The sequence below is a fragment of the Pungitius pungitius genome, chromosome 1, assembly GCF_949316345.1.
Source record: "Pungitius pungitius chromosome 1, fPunPun2.1, whole genome shotgun sequence".
NCBI classification, from domain to species: domain Eukaryota; kingdom Metazoa; phylum Chordata; class Actinopteri; order Perciformes; family Gasterosteidae; genus Pungitius; species Pungitius pungitius.
In genome coordinates, this window is record NC_084900.1 from 22,678,991 (window position 1) to 22,702,397 (window position 23,407).

General features: G+C 42.9%; 1 protein-coding gene across 2 annotated transcripts; it reads right to left on the bottom strand.

Annotated features, from left to right (window-relative positions):
- Window positions 1–1,800: 1,800 nt before the first annotated feature.
- dennd2c (DENN/MADD domain containing 2C) lies at window positions 1,801–22,896 on the bottom strand. Of its 2 annotated transcripts, none has more exons than XM_037480986.2 (19): window positions 22,608–22,896; window positions 18,886–19,961; window positions 17,642–17,766; window positions 17,023–17,105; window positions 16,687–16,845; window positions 15,491–15,569; window positions 15,238–15,282; window positions 14,423–14,613; window positions 13,923–14,032; window positions 13,442–13,511; window positions 12,820–12,897; window positions 12,350–12,490; window positions 11,668–11,816; window positions 8,420–8,597; window positions 8,109–8,150; window positions 7,285–7,393; window positions 6,768–7,010; window positions 3,719–3,805; window positions 1,801–3,644 (listed from the first exon to the last, which is right to left on the bottom strand). In XM_037480986.2, the coding sequence occupies exons 2-19, from the start codon at window positions 19,749–19,751 to the stop codon at window positions 3,610–3,612; spliced, it is 2,790 nt and encodes a 929-aa protein (XP_037336883.2). In that variant the 5' UTR covers window positions 19,752–19,961; window positions 22,608–22,896; the 3' UTR covers window positions 1,801–3,609. The 2 variants fall into 2 exon arrangements, with proteins under 2 accessions (XP_037336883.2, XP_037336882.2); XM_037480985.2 differs by having other exon boundaries at window positions 14,423–14,616.
- Between the last annotated feature and the right edge of the window lie 511 nt (window positions 22,897–23,407).

Here is a 23,407-nt window from a genome sequence, read left to right on the forward strand (position 1 = left end):
TCAGTGCTGCATTTGACATCATTGATCGTTGTATTCGGATGCAGAGACTCAAATATTTGATTGGTATTAAAGGAACTGCTATTCTATTTTATAGAACTATTACTTCTGTATTAACTTCTCTGCACTGGCTTCCTGTTGAATCAAGAATAGAATATAAGGTTCTTCTCCTCACCTACGAGGCACTTGCTGGTGAGGCACCATTTTATCTTAAGGAGCGTATAATACCGTTGCTCAATAGATGCTGGTTACTTGTTGTTCCTAGAGTTTTTAAAAGTAGGATGAGAGCCAGAACCTTTAGTTATTAAGTTCCTCTTTTGTGGAACCAGCTTCCACTTTCAGTCCGGGGGGCAGACTCGGTCAGTTCATTTAAGATAAAGCTTAAAAAGTTCCTCTTTGATATTGCTTATAGTTAGGGCTGGCTCAGGTTAGCCTGGACCAGCCCTTAGTTAAGCTGCTCTAGGCTTAGACTGCCGGGGGACTTCTTCTCTCATTCTCACCCTCTCCTACAATAGGTTTTTTGTGTTTTCTCGCCTCGCAGGTCTCCGTAGATGGTGGTTCCGTCTGGAGCCTGGTCCTGACTCCTGGCCAGCCCCGCGGATACCTACCACTTCTGATACCATTCATATTTCCATGTCTATTGCTGTAAACATTAATGTGCTTCACTAACTTTGTTTCTTCCACAGAGTATTTGTGCTTTCTTGCCTGGTCCTGCCGTGGCCCTGCTGACACCTGCTACTGCTTTCGTCATCATTAATAATATTTTAAATATTAATCACATTACTTTTAGTGTCATCATAAACCAACATCACCCTTTCCTAATGTCCTTTCCCTCCCCACAGGCTTCTGTGGATGGTGGTTTTGTCTGCAGTGGCCCTGCCGTACACTTGGCTTACTCCTCACAATTATTTGAACCATCTCTGTTATAGGAATGTATGAATGAATGTATTGTACATCTTTTACATTGTTCATTCTGTACACATGACATCCATTGCAGTCTGTCCATCCCGGGAGAGGGATCCCTCCTCTGACGTTCTCCCTAAGGTTTCTTCCCTTTTTTCCCCATTGAAAGGTTTATCATTTTTTTGGGGAGTGTTTCCTGTGCCGATGCGAGGGTTTCTGGAAAGATGCACCTTCATTCCGTAACCACCAGAGTGTGATATTATATCTCTGTATTGTGCTTCCATAAAGGATTATATCTATATCTCTGCAAACTGGAGACAAGAAGAAACTGCATTTGTTAGGGTGCATTGCTGATTTTGAATGAATCCAACTATTAGTTCAATCCCATGTCAAAAAGTCTAATTTAGAAAGCAAATTTCTATTTTATCATGTTGTGACACCTGGCTAATTCTATTATTGCTATTATCATCACCATTGTCATTATCATTAAAATGTTGGCAGTGTTTCTGAAGCTGCAGCTCGTTGCACCTAATGTTCTGCCTGTAGCCCATAACCGTAACATATTTTTTGTCTGTGTTAGTCACCGATGTTTCGACCTCACTGAGCAAAGGTCTCTGCCTGCATTCCTGATTTTATCCAACTTGTAATTGCATCATAAGCCAAGATGCAAGGACATCTGTTTGATTCCTAGAACAAGCTGCTTTTTTGAGGAAGTGAAAGCGCATAAACATGTTTCTGTCCCCGTTATAGAAAGCCAAGAAGACACTCAGATAATATTTATATATCGTCAATTTTATTAACAATGTTAAGAACATTAATTCCAATACTTAGAATTCATCCAAATGAATTTGAAAACTGAAATATCTTTGCGATATTAGTCATTTGATCAGACAGTTGTTGACTTAAAACTGATGGAGGAGTTGCGTTTATGCATGGAAACATAATTTTTTCATAATTTAATTTCCATGTTTTAGTGTTAGCTTGGACGAATGGTAAGTCTTACCTTATAAGATTGTTTAACAACATCTTTGAAAAGAAGAAGACGCGGCACCAACGTTTTAGTCACTTCTTTCAAACTCATCTGAAAATGTTCAGCAAAGACCAAAAAAAACGTTGCATACCTTGAGGGGGTCCATCGATTCCACTACTTCCATTGATGAAGTACATTGATGTTTTAGATGCAGTATTTCTCAACACAGAAGAAACCAAACCAAACCAAATTTCACAAGTGTAACTTCAACGGCGGGTTTGAAAACAGTCAATCACGTGTGGAGCACCGTGGTCATCACAGCCCTCCTGGATGCAGCACACAGACACCCAGTGAACCCCTCCGAAGCAGAGGGCTGGTTAATAGTTGATCATTTTCAGCAAATCACAAGCAAAGGCCAAAACCAATACATTCATCCTAAAATATTTGGCCAAATAAAATATATAGATAGGTGAGAAGTCGAAGAGCACCATTACTGTCCAAAAGTGTAACATTTAAAATGCATCACCGAGCAACAGTGGGGGACATGTTGTTTAATTACATTAGACCTGGGCTCTGTATCTTAGATTACCAATAAGATTAAATCCCACATTCAGTTTATTGTCCTGTGGCTGTAAAACGAGTTTCAATCAGCAACTGATAGTAGTCCCAAAAGAAGGCACTGCTGCTTTGTTGTGCTTTTCTTAACAAAGTAAAATATTGTCAGACCAGTTTTAAAAGATCTTCGTCTTCAGTGGGAAGTACCGGGCCTCAAGCTACCTCAGGTAAGTCAGTACTGAGGACTAACAGCGTCCCTTTTGGTGTTTCTAAACGGGATTTTTGAATAATGGGTGGCCAGGTACAAAGTTACAGGTCATGTGACAGGCCAGGGCTGTCTTTTCATTTGCTTGTGTGTTATCTATCTCTGTGCCTGCTACACAGATGGTTAACCACAAGGGGTTTTAGAGTTATGCAGGGTTAACCAACAACCCAGGTTTCAAAGCATTTTCATTTTAAGAAGCATAGTCCTTTATTAAATGCTGTCCTTGAAAACCCATTTATTGCATTTGGGACACATCATGCTTTTATACAAAAATATTCAAAATACTGTACACTGTTTCAACATTGTGAAACTATAAAAACATATTTACAACTCCAGTTAAAGAGGGATAAAGTCAATGAAAGAAGAAAGAAAACAAACATACTCTCTATGTAAATGTTAATTTCTTGGATTGATGAGATTTAACCTGAACACAATGTCCTGATCAGAGTTAACCAATAAAACCACATTTAGTAAACAAAAGCTTGCTGTGGGAATGCAGAGTAGATGATGCAAACACAAATGTATAAAAACGTGCATCAGGTTGGAACCATGCAGATTCATTTCAGTTGTAAAGTACTTTCAAGATTGAACAACATCTACTTTGCATTTACAGTAAAATGCACAATTTAGAAAAGAGATGAATCTACGTAAATAATTAGTTCAAGGGAAAGGAAGAAAATAAGAAGTTACCAGAACGCATGTTCAGGCTGAGGTTAAGTAGCCGGAATGTTTTCTGTAGTCCTCCCAGTTTTATTAAACATTTGCAGAAGAGAAAGAGCCTTTCCAGTTCCTATCCGATGAAAAGTGCGCTGCTTGTAGACGCGCGTACGCGGATGTAAGACAAACCTGGTCTCTACTGTCCCTTTGGCCTCTAGAAAGGGGACTCTTGTCCACATTCAATTCCTCACCAAGTCAGTCGTCATTTCAATTGGAGGGACTTGGAGATCTTGTTTCCTAAAATTGAATAATAATTAGCTGTTGAAAATGAACTTTTAAATGTAAACCGATGATGACACAAAGATGCTTACCCAATCCCTTCAGAAATTTGTTCACCCCACTTGGCTCGGGCTCAGGGTAAGAATCCAGATGCTCGGCCACCCGGGCCTCAAAGAGACCTGCGGGACAGTTCAAAGTGGTGAGACACCAGCACGTGAACCTCGCCATTACAACTATAAAACTGAATCCATTCTGAACTTCAAACCCCTGTGATTATGGCAGGTGGAGCTTTCAATTCTGATAGGATGCTGAATAGTTTAAATCATCTTCATGCATCATATCTTGATGGTTCGATTTTGCATTTATCTGTCAGGTAAATGTAGCTCTAATGTAAACTGGGTGACGTCCATCTTCTTAAGTAGATGTTTCGCCATAAATATTTGCAAAGGCTGTCCTCAGGCTTTGAATCTCCCTTGCTTCTACATATCGTTCTAGATCTTTTCACTTTGCTTGATAATCGTTGGTATATTATTGGTCTAATTTGAGCTGCCAGGAAGTATGCCCTGAGGTTTTGCAGTGACATGCCCCCCTTCATATTTTTCAATCTGTAATCTTTCATATTTGATTCTTGGCCATTCCATATAAACCTTAAAATAATGTCATCCCAAACTCTGAATTGCTTCTCAAGGATCTTGATCGGAAGTGATTGAAAACAACAACATCAATGACATCATTGATCGTTGTATTCGGATGCAGAGACTCAAATATTTGATTGGTATTAAAGGAACTGCTATTCTATTTTATAGAACTATTACTTCTGTATTAACTTCTCTGCACTGGCTTCCTGTTGAATCAAGAATAGAATATAAGGTTCTTCTCCTCACCTACGAGGCACTTGCTGGTGAGGCACCATTTTATCTTAAGGAGCGTATAATACCGTTGCTCAAAGTATGCCCTGAGGTTTTGCAGTGACATGCCCCCCTTCATATTTTTCAATCTGTAATCTTTCATATTTGATTCTTGGCCATTCCATATAAACCTTAAAATAATGTCATCCCAAACTCTGAATTGCTTCTCAAGGATCTTGATCGGAAGTGATTGAAAACAACAACATCAATGACATCATTGATCGTTGTATTCGGATGCAGAGACTCAAATATTTGATTGGTATTAAAGGAACTGCTATTCTATTTTATAGAACTATTACTTCTGTATTAACTTCTCTGCACTGGCTTCCTGTTGAATCAAGAATAGAATATAAGGTTCTTCTCCTCACCTACGAGGCACTTGCTGGTGAGGCACCATTTTATCTTAAGGAGCGTATAATACCGTTGCTCAAAGTATGCCCTGAGGTTTTGCAGTGACATGCCCCCCTTCATATTTTTCAATCTGTAATCTTTCATATTTGATTCTTGGCCATTACATATAAACCTTAAAATAATGTCATCCCAAACTCTGAATTGCTTCTCAAGGATCTTGATCGGAAGTGATTGAAAACAAAAGGAGTTTTGGAAGTGCCCCTAGGGGAAGTGTAGGGGGAACACTGGATCATCAATACTTCTTGGTATAGTTACTCTGAGGTATGCCATTCTTTTAGGAATCTATTGTAAGTTAAGAGTTTGTTGTATCATTTGAAATGGTTTGTAATTTAGTGTTAAAATGTTACGTTTTTGATTCATTTAATTTATATGTGAGTAGGAACCAAACAAGTTGATTGCTTAATATAGGCAGCCGTATGTCAGGGTCCTCCAAGTGACAGATCCCGTGTTCTTCCTTTGTCCCTTTAAGGGCTTTATTCTGCCTAACCGCTTGAGCCGGGGTTCTACAAAGATAGCAAATAGAGTTGGTGAGAGACAACTGGACCGCTCCAGTGCTACACCAGGGTGGGTGTTCACCAGTGGCAAGTGTATGGCTAAATGATGCCTCAAGTATTGGTCTTGTTTCGATCAGTCCCATTTACTGGTAGGAAAGGAGGAAAGTTCTAATTTGGTCTTTGTCAGCAGCTGGATGTTGACTATATAGGGTTTGGATAATAGTTCCTGGAAGTGTTTTCAATCTCTTAGGGTTCATAGAGTATTCCATTAGTAGGTGTGCTCCTCATCGTATGGATCGTCCTGTCTGCCTGTTTTTGCAGTCTTTTTGCCAGTAGTTTATTTGCTTTGGGTCCCACCTCGTAGAAAAGAAAACAAGATTTCTTAAATAATCCTATTAATTTATTTCCCGTAGTTAATCTATGTTCCCTCTAATTTCTTTGATTTTCGGTAGCAGTGTCAAGTTGCAGCTGTTTTTATGTCGTCGTTTAAGATCGAGCAATTTTTCCTTTTCCATCTTAAATGTTTGTTCTTTCGCTCTCTTAATAGCTGCCGTCTTCACAATTAGTTTTCTTTTCATAACTGCATTGAGAGCCTCCCACTGGATTGTAAAGGTTAGCCTCCCCATTATCATTCTCTTTTTTATATATTTTAATCTCTTAAACAACCGATATATGACTTAGTATTCACATTTATCCTCTGTAAGGTTTTTTTCTCCTGGAGGATTTAACTTGACATGGAGATAAACTGCACAATGGTCAGACATGTCTGCTGCTCCAATTTCACACTTTGTTAATGTCCTTTTTATTCATAAAAAAGTAGTCCAGTCTAGCGTAACTTTTATTAGTTGCAGAGTAGTGTGTATGTTCCCTTCTGTTGGTGTGTAGTTCGCTCCAGATTTAATTTTATATTTAAACACGATAAAGCCAAGGTCTGCTCTTGGAGTGTCATACTACCATTTTGGGATGTAACAGAAGATTATAAAGTTTAGTCAAGATGGATTTTGTGTATTTTTCGATGGGCATGATCTTAGTTTACACAGCATTATGGGAATATTAAGAAGGCAGAGAAGTACAATCAGTAAGATTACACAAATTGATATATGGGTAAATCTTGAGTGAGTTGAGTGAGAGGGCAATACCATTTTTTCTTATAGAGCATATTAAAATGGAAAATAGGAATGAGTGAGAAAATGTAACCGCCTAGTTTTCTCTTTTTGTCTCGTTTTGTCTTTTAAGAACCAATAACCATAATAATGATCAGATAAATCCTTTTTCTTTTAAATGATCAACTGTCAGGACAAGTGGCACTGCCTCATCAACACAATTACCTCTGGCTCCTCCCTTGCGCAGCTCTTTGTCCTGAATGAAGCCAGCAAACATCTGAGTATCCATGAAGAGCTGCAGGAACTGGCGGACCCCGCGGGAGGGGTGAGATTTGCGGAAGCCCTCTCGCTGGACCTCCCTGCTTCCGTTGGAGGACTCAACCATGTGGAGGGGATAGTGGCCGACCAACTCCACGAAGAAGTGCACAAAGCCCTCCGACACCAGAGCGCTCAGGTCGACCTGCTGATCTGGAGAAAATAGATTGATTGTACAGTAGATTTACAATCAGATGTATGCAAAAAAAAAAGGAGGTGCAACAAGATCCTAAACATGTTCAAGGCGTTTACATTGTTGTGAAGACTGGATTGTCTCTTTTGCCGAGCGAAAATGTATGTATTGTAAATGCTAATGGAGTAAACAACCTAAATAGGTCATTATTGAACACATTATTGGTTACAGCTCCAACTGCCCAGCTCAAAGATTCATTAACAGCATAAACTAAGGACTGCAGTTTCTACCAACCTCCTCCTCTGTCTCGATCCTCCTGTGCCAGGATATCCTCTCTCTCCTCCAGGATCTGCTGCAGCGCTGCCTGCAGTTTACTGGGCAGGATGCAGTCTTCATCGCCCAGCTGTCACACATCACAGGAAAGGTCAACAGCAGTCAGTTTCCAACATGCATCCCAACCTCACAATATATGTCACATCATCCATGTTGTTTTTGGCCTTTGAGGGGACCCTCCTTGAATTAACAACTGTACCTTTGTGTGTACTTATTAGATTTTGTTCTACGATGAGCAAAGATGTGACGACTAAAAAAAAAAAAAAAAGTGTTGTGACGTAGTAGTTTTTCAATAAACCATTTCAAATAAAAAATGCTAAAGAGGCAAAAGAACAGACCATGTGTCACCGACTAAATATCTGTGTTTATTTTAAAAAGACAACATTTTTGTCACATGCTGAGGTATTTGAGTCAGCCGACGTCTGAGTGGCTGGCAAGACAATCGCTGAATGTCTCGTTAGCTTGAAAAAAAAAAAAAAAAGACTAAATCTAAATTAAATGACATGTCAAATAACAACCCAGTCAAAATAAAACACGCATAAATACAAACCCAACTGGGCAAAACAAACACATAGACACATAGACTATCACTGATCTATCAGCTGTAAAATCGCTTCATCGCTGCCGAGCTTGTGGGCGTAACATCACTTTTTCTCTGTCACCCTCAAAACATTCTGCAAACAAACAAGGGACAAGTGTAGGCAAAGCCATCGCTCCCCCCCCCACCCACCCACCCACTGGAACCACACCCATCATTCCTTTTATTCACTGCTATGTGTACACACCTGAACAACGAACTTGTCTGCACACAGATCCACTATGAGCACCTGGGAAGACAAGGAGAGCAAAGGGTGACAGTTAGTGACTGCAAGAGTTCACTATGACACAACGAGAGTTATGAAGACGAGGGGCGAGCCAGGCGTTTCTGAGCTACTACTCACACCTAGTGGAGGATACATACCGGTTCGGTTTGGGTATTCATTCACAAATGCAAAAAATATACGGCCAGTAGATGGAACTTAAACCGATGTACAGAGAGAACCGTCTTTTTAAAAACACGTGTGGGGATTTTAAAACATTAGGACAGAATTCCGACCTCCTCGATGGGCAGCTCCAGCAGCTCTGGGAGGCAAGGTGCCAGCACCCCGATGAGGAAGGGGGTGGGGGAGCAGCTGATGTCCAGCATGCTGGCCGGTAGCACGGGCACAAAGGTGTGCTGCCAGGTGAAGGGGTACAGCAGCGCCAGCACTGCATGGCTACACCGAGACAACACGCTGCAGAGGGGAAGAGATTCAAACGCGGCTCAGCTCTCACACGGATCACACGCCACAAACACAGAAATCACTGCTCCCTGAAAATATTATGAAAAGAATTTCAAGTGACTGTAGGAGCTTCAGCAAACAGTCTAAACAGTTATTAATATATATGTTTTGATACATGCTAATACTCTCAGCGACCCTATCTAGTAATATTCCTGTCAACACTCCTTGTCTTTTAACGTTAAACCAATTTATTGGTTTACATATTCAAATAAAGAGAACAATAAGAACAAATCCGATTGAACAGAGAAATGTCCTGCTGGTTGTTGTTGTTGTTGTTGTTGTTGTGGCCCTCTAGAATTTCTACTACCAGAATCTCCTCGTCCTGCCAAGGGTTTCTACAGTCGATGTTTATCTGATACCGCTGTAGCTTCATTTAAAGAAGCCATTCCCTCTGCTCCAAGTTCAGTGTCCTGTCTCAAGATATCAGAAGACTCCTGTGAAAACTTCAGTCCGTCACAAATCGACCATCTTGTCGATACTGCCACAGATATTGCTCCCCTCAAAAGAAGAATGGCAACAAGAAGGAAGTTCGCCCCTTGGTATAACTCTCAAACCCGGAACCTAAAGCAAACTGTGCGGAAACTTGAGCGGTTATGGCGTTCCACCAAATCAGAAGGATCTAGGCTAACTTGGCAAGACAGCGTTAAAACATATAAAAAGGCTCTCCGTAACGCAAGAGCATCTTATTACTCATCGTTAATCGAGAAAAATAAAAACAACTGTTCTGCTACTTGCAATTACTTGTATCATTTCTGTTAGAGAAATTGAATGTATTGTACATCTTTTACATTGTTGATTCTGTACACATGACATCCATTGCAGTCTGTCCATCCCGGGAGAGGGATCCCTCCTCTGACGTTCTCCCTAAGGTTTCTTCCCTTCTTCCCCATTGAAGGGTTTTTTCATATTTTGGAGAGTTTTTCCTGTGCCGATGTGAGGGTTTCGGGACAGAGGATGTTGCATGTGTACACACTGTAAAGCCCTCTGAGGCAAATTTGTAATTTGCGATTTTAGGCTATACAAAATAAAATGAATTGAATTGAATAGAGACTACTGAGTCACTGCAAGTGATTTTGGGCTGTCCTAATAAAACATGACTTTACGTTGGAACTTGTAGCATTGAGACCAAGGTACACGAATAATTAACAGTGGGCCTGTATGTTTGGATTAAGCATCCACACGCATTAATCACATTCCTTTTGGCATCAAAGGAACTGCACTCAGCTGGTTTAAATCTTATTTATCGGATCGATCCCAGTTTGTGTTTGTGAACGGTGAATCATCGAGGACCACGAATGTTGGTCACGGAGTCCCACAAGGTTCTGTGCTTGGACCGATTCTATTTACCCTGTACATGCTTCCTTTGGGCGACGTTATCAGAAAACACCGCATAAACTTCCATTGTTATGCAGACGATACTCAACTGTATCTATCGATCAAGCCAGAAGACACCAACCAACTTGTTAGACTTCAGGACTGTCTTGGAGACATCAAAACTTGGATGACCTGCAACTTCCTGATGTTAAACTCGGAAAAAACGGAAGTTATCATGATAGGCCCAGAGCGCCTTCGAAGTCAGCTGTCACGTGATACAGTCTCTATGGATGGAATTGCTCTGGTATCCAACAGCACCGTCAGAAATCTTGGAGTTCTCTTCGACCAGGATATGTCCTTCAACTCTCATATAAAGAAGACTTCAAGGACTGCCTTTTTTCATCTACGGAATATATCAAAAATCAGGAACTTCCTGTCTCAAAGTGATGCAGAAAAACTAGTTCATGCATTTGTTACTTCTAGACTGGATTACTGTAATTCTTTGTTATCAGGCTGCTCTTGTAAATCGCTTAAACCTCTCCAACTGATTCAGAATGCTGCAGCACGTGTATTAACAAGAACTAAGAAATGGGATCATATAACTCCTGTATTAACTTCTCTGCACTGGCTTCCTGTTAAATCAAGAATAGAATTTAAGGTACTTCTCCTCACCTACAAGGCACTTGCTGGTGAGGCACCGTCTTATCTTAAAGAGCTTGTTACACCGTATTGTCCTACAAGGCATCTACGCTCCATAGATGCTGGGCTACTTGTGGTTCCTAGAGTTTTAAAAAGTAGGATGGGGGCCAGAGCCTTCAGTTATCAAGCTCCTCTTTTGTGGAACCAGCTTCCACTTTCAGTCCGGGGGGCAGACTCGGTCAGTTCATTTAAGATAAAGCTTAAAACGTTCCTCTTTGATATTGCTTATAGTTAGGGCTGGCTCAGGTTAGCCTGGACCAGCCCTTAGTTAAGCTGCTCTAGGCTTAGACTGCCGGGGGACTTCTTAGGACACACCGAGCCCCTCTCTCACTCTCACTCTCTCCTCCCACAATCATCCATGCTTTATTAATGTACATCACTGATTAAGCTTCTTTCCGGGAGTTTTTTGTGCTTTCTCGCCTAGCAGGTCTCCGTGGATCATAGTTTCGTGCGGACCCCGGTTCTGACTCCTGGCTCATGGCTCTGCTGACACCTGCTGCTGCCATCATCATTACTTTAAATATGATTCATATTACTGTCATCAAAAACCAACATCTTTCTGCTCTCCCTCCCCACAGAAGCCTCTGTGGATGGTGGTTCGATCTGATGGAGGTTGTCCCTGCAGTGGTCCTGCCGTACACTTGTTCTGCTACTTGCAATTACTTGTATCATTTCAGTTAGAGAAATTGAATGTATTGTACATCTTTTACATTGTTGATTCTGTACACATGACATCCATTGCAGTCTGTCCATCCCGGGAGAGGGATCCCTCCTCTGACGTTCTCCCTAAGGTTTCTTCCCTTTTTTCCCCATTGAAGGGTTTTTTCATATTTTGGGGAGTTTTTCCTGTGCCGATGTGAGGGTTTCGGGACAGAGGATGTTGCATGTGTACAGACTGTAAAGCCCTCTGAGGCAAATTTGTAATTTGCGATTTTGGGCTATACAAAATAAAATGAATTGAATTGAATTGAATCGCTTCTGTATGTCATCTTTATATAGGTATATATACCTCAGTTTGTCAGCGATGAAGATGACGCGCCTCTCGAGCAAAAGAGAGGCAAACACCTGCAGGAGATTCCCCACGCTGAGACACTGCAGCAGGCTGTCGAAGTCCACGTGCTCCAGGCGGGAGTCCACTGGTCGACACAAAGTCAGTACCTGGCAGAGCAACAAGGGCACATGCAGCAAGGCCAAGTGTAACTACACTGGTACAACACTGGCTGTTCCTTAATCCTTTTTTTGCTATTTTCCTAGTAATTAAATGCCTGTATGGCTCATTTCTTTATATGTACTGCTTACTGAACATAAATCCAAATATCAGGTTTTCCAGTTTTAAGCTTCACAGTTTCTAGTGTTGAGCAAAAACTTAAGATGCAGTTTTGAACCACAGAAGTTTAAACCTCGAGAACCGTCTTCAGGTGAAAGAACAGGAATGTAGTGATACAGATTTCATTTTTAATTTTGGGAACGGTCATCATCTACTTATTTTGACTCAGCAAATAATAATGACTAAATGGCTTTTAATGGCGGTTATAGTCCATTCAGGCAGCTGTGCCAATATGAACTCTTCAAAGCTGAAATAGCTATCCCGAATGTTTACACAAATGTGAGTCATTCCGAGTCTGCAGGAAGGAGTGGTTAGGAGGAACACAACTACTAATTAACCTTTCCCCTTTTTGTTTCAGGATTACCTCATTCCCAGAACCAGGGAGGAAGCTCTTAATGGTGACTGTGCGTCCGGGGGCGGGAAAAGGGGCCTCCATCACGCTACGCATAAAAGGGTAAACCAGCGCTGGGGATATCTCCCTGCGCTTCTCCACCTCCTCCAAGATCTGAACAGGAGGAGACAAAGAATCACCATGTGTAATGAAATAACTTGTGTGGATTAGAGCAAAGATCTGGTTATGTAAATTTAACCGTCCTCTCATTCTAACCATAGTCACACAGTCACACCCACAGTTGGTAAATTATACTCGGCTAACTTGAAGAGGGGTGTGACGCAGCTAGGTTTTTACAATTTCTTTATTGAAAAACACACCCAGGGATTGTTCTGGATTATATTCTGGAGTAGCGTCATTCCATTTAAAAACCAGCTCCTTTCACTACAAAAGGCTTCTATCAGCAGCACCAAGGGTGCAAATTCATTGTTTAGTTGCCTCACCTTTGCAAAGAGGTTGAAGCAACCCAGTTTGCTGACAATACAGTGCACCTCAGGCAGCCTCTTCCCTTTTCCAATGGGCTTGAAGAAAGAGACATAACATAAAGACATAAAGCGGGTAACTTTCAACAAAACACAGCACCATCAAGTTCTCATTCATTTTATGGTGTTTACCAAGATGTCATTGAAAATGCTTTTAGAGTCCAAAGTGGAAACTTTTATGATAGTAGCGTAGAGTTTATAGAACTCTTCCTGTAAGGCCTGGCCTCAAGGTCTATGCTAAAATAGAACACAACGGCATAGTTACAGAGAGCTCAACAAGACAACCACAGAATATTCTAACACAATAGAAAAAGACTGATGTGTACCACATCATTTCAACCTAAAACTTGTGTCTAAAAGCAGCTCTCTATGAAGCTAAAGAAGGGGGAAAGGGATGAAATTCTTCCTGCTCTCAGTCATCGATTTAGAATGGGTTTACGGCCTGTTATTTCCATTTACAGATTTAAATCTCCTAAGAGATGTTGAGTAAGCATGTGGCAGGCTTCCATGTCTGTTAACACTCACACACACACAACACTCAAATCAATGATTCAGATGCAAATGCTTTCACATCTACACTCACCAAGATCTTACAGCAGTAACAGAACCAGCGGCTGCCGTCCTCGCTGGTCAGGACAAAAGAGAAGGTCTCACTGTAAACACAAGCACATCAAGTCAAAGGGTTTCATTTTTCTCTTTGGTACAAAAACAGTGAACCACACATACTTGTTAAAAATGAAAGCAGAATGTCCAATGCCCATAGCTACTAATACTACTAAGGGTAATAATCCGATCTGTTGACATTTGAATGTCCCTGTGAAGGGTTACAGCAGAGAATATAAATAAGACGAGACACTATACAGGAAGGGAAAGCTAGACAAGATGTATTTGACATGAACGGTGTGTGGATAACAGCAAAAAGCACATACAGACATAAAGGAAGAGAGGAAAGATTAAAAAACACAAGTGTAACCATTGTGCCATTGGCAGATCCCTTGTGATGCGGTTACTCATGCGTCCATCTAGCATGCCATTTCCAATATTGATGTGGTGCAGAGGCTGACCTTGGCATGTGTGCAGAGGGCTTCCAGTCCTGAGAGTCGGGGAAGCAGAACTTAGGAATGACCCTCAGCTGATCCTCTGCCTCTTTGGAGACTCGGGACGACTTCTCAAACTGAAATGGAGAGAATACGCTGAAGGCAGTGATCTCCGAAAAGACTTATTCAACAACCATCATCAAAGAACCATTTATATGTTCCAATATAGGCGCCTGAAACAAATCCTGATAAAATAATGTGACAATATTTAATATTATACAAATGAACATGGAAAAACAAGCGTAAACAAAGTGCTTTTGACTTCTGTAGTACTAAAGATAGCGGTTGAAATGATCCCTCAAGCTTTCAATGAGAGTCCTGTTCCTTTAATTCTGCCAAACAAGGTTATATCTTGGACATGATAACATTGTCCTAGTTCCTCAGAATGCCATTCAATCGAAGCCCTTTGATTAATCCACAGTTGTGTCTGGAAGAAGGGTAGAGTTGCGTTAAAAGCACATTCTAACCAGTTTGGGGAACTGCTGCGTGATCTCAGGGGAGTAGGTGTTTCCCGAGGAACCTTTTCTTAGCGACACCACCACAAAGATCTGGAAGAGCTGCTGTTTCTGCTGCTGCAGCTGGATCAGGTCTCTCTCCAGGGTGCGGTAACCTGGCCGACGTTTCAGTGTCGACTGGACGTAAACCGATCTCCTGGAGCCTGCTGGGCGCCACACAATGAGAGTACATCCAGCACACTGGGCACTATGAGGCTTTCATACATCAATAAACATAAGGAATAATTGTGAAATCTAACACTGATCCCTCAGTTTCCGCAACAATGCTCATTGATAACTGGTAGCCTGCATCTCGCGATGGTGGTGTTATTTGAGTTTATTTGAGCTCAAAACAACATTTCCCACAAGCCTCTCTACAAGGAGGATGCTGCTTGGCTGGTCTGTTGTTTTATTTGACCTTTCTGAAAGGGCTCAACAGACGATACAGTGGACATGGGTAGCGTTAAAGATGGCAACGCCCACAATTAAAGCATTGTTCCATGGATGATCATAGAGAACATGGTAAATAGTTCATAGTGAACACCAGCGGTTAGCTCAAAGATGTATACATCATTTGTAACATGGCCGGCATTGAGTACCACTACAGAGCCAGAATACATTCTTCAAGCATGCAATAGATTTTTCGATGCAACCCTCTGTTTACCCTTTGGGGTGTCAATAATAAATTCTGACCAATTCTGATTTTTTAACATCTTACAGAAATATGCCATTTAACCTGCTAGTTAGCGTATAGAGACATTAGGGACAAATTAACTGCACTGTGATACCTTTGGAGTTGTCCTCGGGGTCACTCTCTGTTCCACTCGTCTCCTCTGTGGTGGATATGAATTAGAGAATGGAGGGGGGCAGGGGCAGGGAGAAGCAGAGGAATGGAAAAGATTTGCGAAGCCATAATCAGATGCAGACAGTCAGCTTTCGTTTCATAATCAGCAGCTCTGCCTGCTGCAGATGGCCTTGTGTGTACCATCAAAATATGCATGTGACAGTCTGTGTGTGTGTGTGTGTGTGTGTGTGTTTTACCTCGCACTGAGAGTCCCTGGTTCTTCACTCTCTTCCTCCCTCTCTTGTCATCAAAGATGGTCTCGATCTTGTTGAGATACTGTGAAGAACACACATCGGTACTCGTCAGGCCTGTAATTTCACAGCTATTATACGATCATGATTACAGGGAATTGCGACATAACGAGCCACAAAAGCACATCATTTTATTATAGATATTTATTACATCTTTTTAAGCGTACATTCTTGTGTAACGTCTCAACACATTGGACACAAGCCAAATAAGGACCAAAAATATAGAGCTGGCCTCAAGCCACAAACACATACAGGAAGCCGGCATGTATCTGTAACCCACAGAAGCCAGCTTGTATGTCAGTTTAAGGAAAGAAAGTACAATTTCACATATAAGCTACAATACAGAAAAATACATCATGAGGGGTTCTTGCATTGATACATGTTCATTTTATTCAACACCTTTGTCAGAGATCTAAAAAAGTTAAAGGACAGCATACCTGTAACTCATTTTTTTGTTTGTTTTTTAATTCCTAGTAAGGCAGTTCATTCGTGAATGTTTGCTATTTAGAAGTAACAATAGAAATCAACCAGGTCAACAAAAACATATTGTTTGCATACCGTCTAAAAAACTCCTTGACTGGCATTTGTCAAACCTGCTGAAACACAACACATGTGTCATGTGCGTCTTAAAGATATAAGAATTCGCCAAGCATGCACGCCAAATAAAATAGGTTTCCATGTTATTGTACCTTATTGTTAAAGGTACCCCCCGCTTCTTCTCTTCGCACTGCCATGAGTCCTATGATCCAAGTAATGCCTTCTCCCGGAATTCTCACCAAGTACGTGTTGCTCTATCCACTATCTGTTATATTTCAGCGTGCCTCTCCTTCCTGCTCAACCACAACGCCAAAGTAGGTCTCCTCAAACCAACCGCAGTTCACGTCCATGTCTTCCTAATGGTTTTCTATTAGACATCATTGGCACGCAACATCTTGGGTTACGTCCAAAAGAAATGGGTTTTGTGAGTTCACAGCGACCCTTAACCTCGGATGCAGTTTGATGTTTTGGGCCTGTTCCTGGAGCATCCCTTTCACAAGAAAGGACGAGCAGCTGGACGGACCACCCGAAAACATAGTGCCTCGGTGCAAAGGCATGAACCCAAAGCTGCGCAATCATTGTGTCCCACTAAATGTACCATTTACCTGAGGCGTCCGCAGGGTTAGTGGAGTGCTGGCGCGCCGCGGTGCAGCTGGTTTGGGGACGTCTGCGAGTGTAGAGGATTTGGATGGTGTGAATGTTTGAAACCTCTTCCTCTCCACCTTGGTCACGTGGCCTTGCGGCGTTTGAGGTTTAGGAGGCAGCTGGAAGACAAAAGTTCCTGAGAATCGCTCGGTTTGTTGGTAATTACGCAGTATGAAAGTATAACACTTCCCCTTCCAGAATGTCAAGTTAGTGAGGGCTTATTTTATGCACCAATAAACAATTAGACATCCTTCTGTAGTGTGAAAAGGAGGCATGAAAGGCATGTCTTGTGGTACCTTTGGACCATGGGCTCTTCCAATAGGGAGACACATGGGAGGTAGCTTGACATTCTCATAGGGGTCATCCCTGGTCCCTTCACCTGCGGGGGGGGGGAGATAAGACGGGCTGACTGCATGTTTGATCAGTGAAAGGCTTCACCGAACCTTGACTCTAAGACCTCAACGGTCAGTTTTATTCCACCAACAGTACGAAGCAGAAGACAACTAGTTCCGTATATCGCACATATCAAAGGAAAACATATGCTAGAAGAAACCATATTTGGGGGGATTTTTTATGGAATCCTGAAGAAAACAATACATTCACTATCACTCAATTGAAAACTAATGTTTGCATCGACACCGGGACAAAGAAACCTTCAGGCACTCTTGCTAAATGCTCGGATTAGTTCACTGGTGCCTGTGCAGCATCCTTCTTGAACAAGCTCAGTTCTCATAATATAAAACGTTTTAAACGGGGTATTCAACCAATGACAGGCGCCCTGCAGTCTTTATGATTTCCTGTCTTTGTCTGCTTTTCACACAAAACCAGGCCCAAGGAAAGCGGTTCATAATAAAGACAGTCAGTGCAATGATCCAAAGCTCCAGAAGTTCACATGACACAGGGAGTCAAACTTACAAACGATGTCCTCGTAAATATTGTCGTTGGAGAAGGCGTTATAAAGGGCCGAGTGTCCGTCCTCTCCTCTCAGCGGGCTCGGCTTCGCCGTCAGACGCTCCGCATCCTCGTACTCAAAGGACTTCCTGTGGGGAAGGGAAGGCAGTGAGAGGGACGGGCCTAAAGATAGCAGCCATGCTATTGTTTGCTCCCTGGTGGTGTGTCGGGTCAGCGTCCACCACGAGCAAGACACAGAGAGAGTGTGATAAACTGCCATGGAAGGCAATGACTGATCATCTGGTGCAAGGAACAAGACTGTGAGAGGTCTCAGACAGACGAGGCATGACAGCTGTCATAATAACCATTAGGTCACAGTGCATTCCTCAAGTGAAAGTGAAGCGATGCGTTTTGGGAGAGTGGATTCGCTGCCGTCTCGGCCTGGTTATAGGCTCAGTGTAAGTTGTATGTGCTTGGCTTCAGTTGCTTTAGTAACGTGTATGAGTGCTGAGAGCTTTGCATGACGGCAGGGTCAGAAGCACGAGTTTCATAATAATGAATGAATGAATGAATGAATGAAACAGCTAGTTGCTGCCTCTGGAGAACTACGTGTGGCAGGAAGACTGAAGGTGAGGGGAGGGTTATTGGTTGGCAAATGTGTGTCTTTTTCTAAAATCAGGTGCACTATTGCCAGATTGTTCTACCATTTGGGCAGTTGGGTGACATACAACAATAAACAAGCCACCTACCCTTAATGGGTATTGGGATTGAGAGTAACATTATTTAGGATGAACAACAAGCGTAATCTCACTTTATTACAATTCAGCTTCCTATATTTAAATGAGTATTCATTCACTGGCCAGTTTCTGGAGGTGTTGATTCAGTAGTCTTTGCATATTGGACAATTTAGTGTGGGGTTCAGGGTAACTGTATAATGTGATACCGACTGATGATTCTATTAAAGACAGGGTGGGTGTGTGTGTGTGTGTGTGTGTGTATGACGACCCTCGACCCGTGGCTAAAGTTGAACATGGCCACATCCACATAATAGAGAACAATGCAGCCAGATATGTGACATCACACCAGGACGCTGGCCAACAATTTAGGCTTGGTTTCCTCTGCAGAACAGCCTTTTGAAAAAATATGTAAAAACTGCTGATAGACAAAGTCTTAAGCAAGATGCAAGTGCGTTAGTGAATTTCCTTATACTACCAGATCGATTGAAGCGCTGCAACAAAATCCCATCCATTTAGAGTGCACTGACTCACCTGTTATTTGTATGCCTGGAAATCCCATTGGTCTTCGCTCCAGGACACGGAGGCGGAGGGAAGCTCGGTGGGTGGGCTACCCTCCGGCTTCTGGCGTTGGACTGGTTGTTATGAGGTGATCTGCTGCCGCTGTTGTTGCCTCCCCGATACTGGAACGTCCGCAGAGGCTTGGGGGGAGGCGGAGCTACACCTGAAGACCACCGGCCTTTCTCCCAGAGCAGCCGGTCGCCCTCGAGTTTACGCCAGAAGCCCCGTGAAGTGTAGAAGTTTCCAGCAGGCATGTCGTCTTCTTGGTCACCGGTCAATGGAGGTAGATGTTTAGAAACTACTTCAACCTTCGAGAAGTGATCGGTTTTTTGGTCGCTGTTGGCAGTGAAGATCCGTTTCGCGGGGTTTGCAGGGACCGCCTGCACCTTGGGGGACGCAAACATTGGTGCTGCGAGTGGCCTATCTCCTGGTGATGGGGTGGAAAATTCAGTTGAACACTTCCGAACGGGTTCCGACTTCCTACCGGCCACAGCATGTCCAGCTTGTGCCGGGGAAACTCGGAAATCTAAGCCCAAGGTTAGAGATTTAGAGAGGTGAGGGCCACCTTTCGAAACGTCGTCGGAACATCCGTTGCCCAGGTGATCTCCAGACAGAGTTCGGGACACGGTTGGAGGCTGTGCCTTCGCTCCGGCATCCTGGCAGCCGGCCTGCTGACTGCGACCTTCCCACTGGGAGATCTTCTCCCTGATGGTGCTGCACTGCTCGTGAGGAGGGGGCCTCCCTGACTGGCAGCCCTGTCGAGCCACAGTGTCCCCTTTCTGCAGTGGATCGGCCTCACCGACCCCTCGCCTGCCCTGCTGCAGCCTCAGAGCCAGCATGTTGAGAGGGGGCAAGAGAATGCATCGGGGACGTCCTCCAGGAGACAGGCAGGCAGAGCCAAGTGATCTGTTCCCGATTAAATGCAGATATAATAAGTGAATGCAGGAGTGCCACAAGGAGTATGGTTGTAACTGATCCTTGATGTTTTTATGCTTTGCGTTGTTCTAGCGGAGCATCGCTTCCCTCCCTCGTTTCCTCTTGTAAAGAACCTACAAAGAAGACAAGACACAAACATTGCCCATCAATCACTGCAATTAAAAACAAGCTCAGACAGCACACACATGGTCAAAGGGAGACTGAGGGCCCCCCAGGAGGACATGTGCTTTGGAAACTGCACACATCCGAAGCGTCGTACCACTTGTAGGAAGGGACAGCGAGGAAGGGGAGGAAGGACAGGCTGCTGTCGGGGTCGGTTTCCCAAAATAAATACAGTGAGAATAAGGAAAGACGGCGACCCGGAAGAGAGATTTCTGCTGCCGTGTGTCCGTGTCCTGAAGCGCCAAAACACCCTCCTCCAGCCTCAAGGGAATTCTTTATTCTCCGTCACTGTCGCCTTCTGGGCGCACAGCTGGCCCAACACGCCAAAGATCAAGCAAAGCTTTGAACCAAATGTAGTGTTGTTGCAAAGCTGTTTTTCAGATGATGGTCTCAAACAATGCGGTAGGTGAATACAAAGAGCTTTACAGGAAAGACAACTCATGATTCTCAAGGAATACAAGGTGACAATTAGTGAAATGATGACAAACGCTTTAACCACACCTTTCCACACAGTCCAATAAAAGCTCCTTCAAGGGTTCAGCGGTTTATCGGATGCTAGATAAAACATATGGTACTCTGCATGGATCAGAGCCTCCTTTATGGAGCTGTATTCGATAGTACGTGGGAATGGAGGACGAGAGACTATCAAACGTTGAGACTTGGTGAAGAAATCTGCAGTGTCACCCCCCTCTCCCTGACCAATATTGCCTGAGTCGACATCAATGCGGTCACTGTTCGCTCTGTTGCTGCAGCTCCTGACTTGCTGGAACAGAACCACATGGACACGTTGCACGTTAAGATCGTGGCTGAGGGACGGAGACGGGGAGACATGGTGAAAGCCCACGGCGCGGCTCTCGATCATATTAACACTAGGAGTTGCATTCCTGCCCAGCCGTACAAAAAGTGGGGGGATGGAAGAGGGGGGGGGTTGAGGAATAAATTTAACTGGAGACAGACGGGCAGTCATTTCTGCCAGTGACGCCTTTGTTTGGTTTGACCCAAATCAAATGTGTGCGTGCGCTGGAATGCTGCTCGATCGTGTGCAGCCCATGCAGTGACAATGCGTCTCCAGGACTGACCCACATGCGTTATTTGTCGGTATGTTGCACAGGAAAGCGCGAGTGGAACTTCCTGAGCTGCAGGAATAACGGATAGGCAGACTGTCCATGATTACGGTGCAGAGAGATGTGCGACCGGTTTGATAGGAAGCATGTTCAGATCATCGGCATGTTTAAGTCTCTAGAACCGGTCAATTGAGAAATAAACCACTACTGTTGGACGCGTCTACAAAATGTTACTCCAACAAAGCTGGAAAGTCAAAAGGAACGTCGCCGTCATTGAGCAGGCTGTCAACGCAGAAAGGTATCCCTGCATCATCAAGCGAAACTCACTGACTCATCTGAAGTCCAAGAATCCCGTCATCCCCTGGCAGCTAAATAAAACCTTATTGCACCTTTTAAACTGCCACAAAAAAACGCCCGAGGACGTGTGGCGTGACACAACATGTTGTAGGTGAGGTATTGTGCGGCTGTGGTGCGCCCACAACCGTGACGGTTGGAGCCATAATAAAAAGGAGAAGGCATGAGGTGGCCAACTGCCAGCGTAAGGAAACACACAGATTAAGTGTCTGAAAAGTGACTGATCCGTCATCAGCCACCACAAGAGTTTGTGTGCAACTGAACATTTTGGGAGCTGTCGAAAGAGCGATGGACCACTTGACAACCTGTCAGGTGGTCCATCGCTTGTTGTGGACATGCTGTGCTGAAAAAATGTATCACAAATGATCTCGTTAAGTCAAAACAAGAATCTGTCATCAAACGATCGCTGATCTATTATTTCGTTAATTGGACCATTTTGTCTGAAAAGGTATGGTAATGGTAGAAGAAGTAGATTAGTTTTTTCTAATCTACATCTGCAGAAGATGACCATACGGAAGCCTCGCTCTGTGCCTTGGTGTTCAATGGTCTCCGTGGCTTACTTGTACATGTAATGGGGACGGAAGCAGGAGGACAGTGACTTGCAAGTTAAATGAAGACCAATTTCCCTCAAATCTGGAAATGTTTCAATATTCTTCCTTAATGCAAAGCAACAACGAATGAGACTCATCACTCTCTTGAATCTTGGGTAAGACACTAGAAGCCATTCGGTCATAACAACAATGTCAAGAGCTCAGTGCTCAAAGTCTTCGAGGATTTGTCGGAGGAAGGACTCATTTTTCGGTTGACTCTGAAAATGTATAGTTATCCATTATAAATTAAAAAGAGGACTTATTGATAACGACATGTAATTGATACTTAATAAATTTAGCGGTAAATAAAAGTAAGACCAAGCTTTGCCTTAAAATCGTAACGCGAGCCGAGCTCTCTGTACAATTATAACGACTAAAGAAACGTTAATATGCGGGTTTTCAGAAAACCCCACTAACGTCCGTCAGACGGTAACGTAACTTTAGCCGTTAGTGCGTCGCTAGCTTCCCGGCGACAGGAGCACGCTAGGTCCGGGGGAGTCCTGTGATAAGATGGGGGAACAACACACACCGTAACACCACATGGGAAAATGAATAAACGGACGACAACGTTACCGGTGACGTAACTTACCCTTCATGGTTTGAAGTTTGGAGCGAAACTCATCTTCTTTTCTCGTTTTTCTTTAGGGAAAAAAATGAACTACAAATTAAATCCGACTCCATTCGGCAGGAGCGTTCAAACCGGAGGGCTTATCAGCCTGAATCAGTTACCATCCACCGGATGCTAACTTCTGAGAAAATAAACTTTGGGAGCCATAAAACCTGTGTGCTAATAAATACACACAGCAACAAAGAGAATGTCTATTGACTATAGGGAAAAGTACAGCAGAGCACTCCTCGTCCTGCTGAGGACAGTTGGAGTCAAGCCAGACAGAAAATGTATAATTTCCGGATTAAACTTTCACAATAAATTATTTGTCATTAGCCAAGAAATTAAAATGTTACGTTTCTGAGTGAAATTACACAATTATTATTTTTTCTTTACGTTACTCAGCAACAATGTATTCCTATTTGATGACAGTGTTGCTGCAGATGGGTGCTGTTTTTTCGAGTTCAGTTTCTTAATATATGATTACTATTCTATAATTATAGACACCCGTAGTTGAATAGAAAGACAGTCCTATCTGCTGGTCACCATCAATATAGAGAAGTGCCTTTCATAGTATATGCTACAGACTACAGATTTTGGTCGACAACAGTTGCCAGACAAGTCCTTTGACGTTTTTTTTTGTGACGGAACATATCAGGTAACACTTATTTTGTTCACTTTTTTCCATGAAAGTAAACGTTTATTTAATTATTTACAAACATATTCACAATTCATGGTATGGTATTTTAATGTTATCTGTGTAACGCACAACTTCGTGCCAC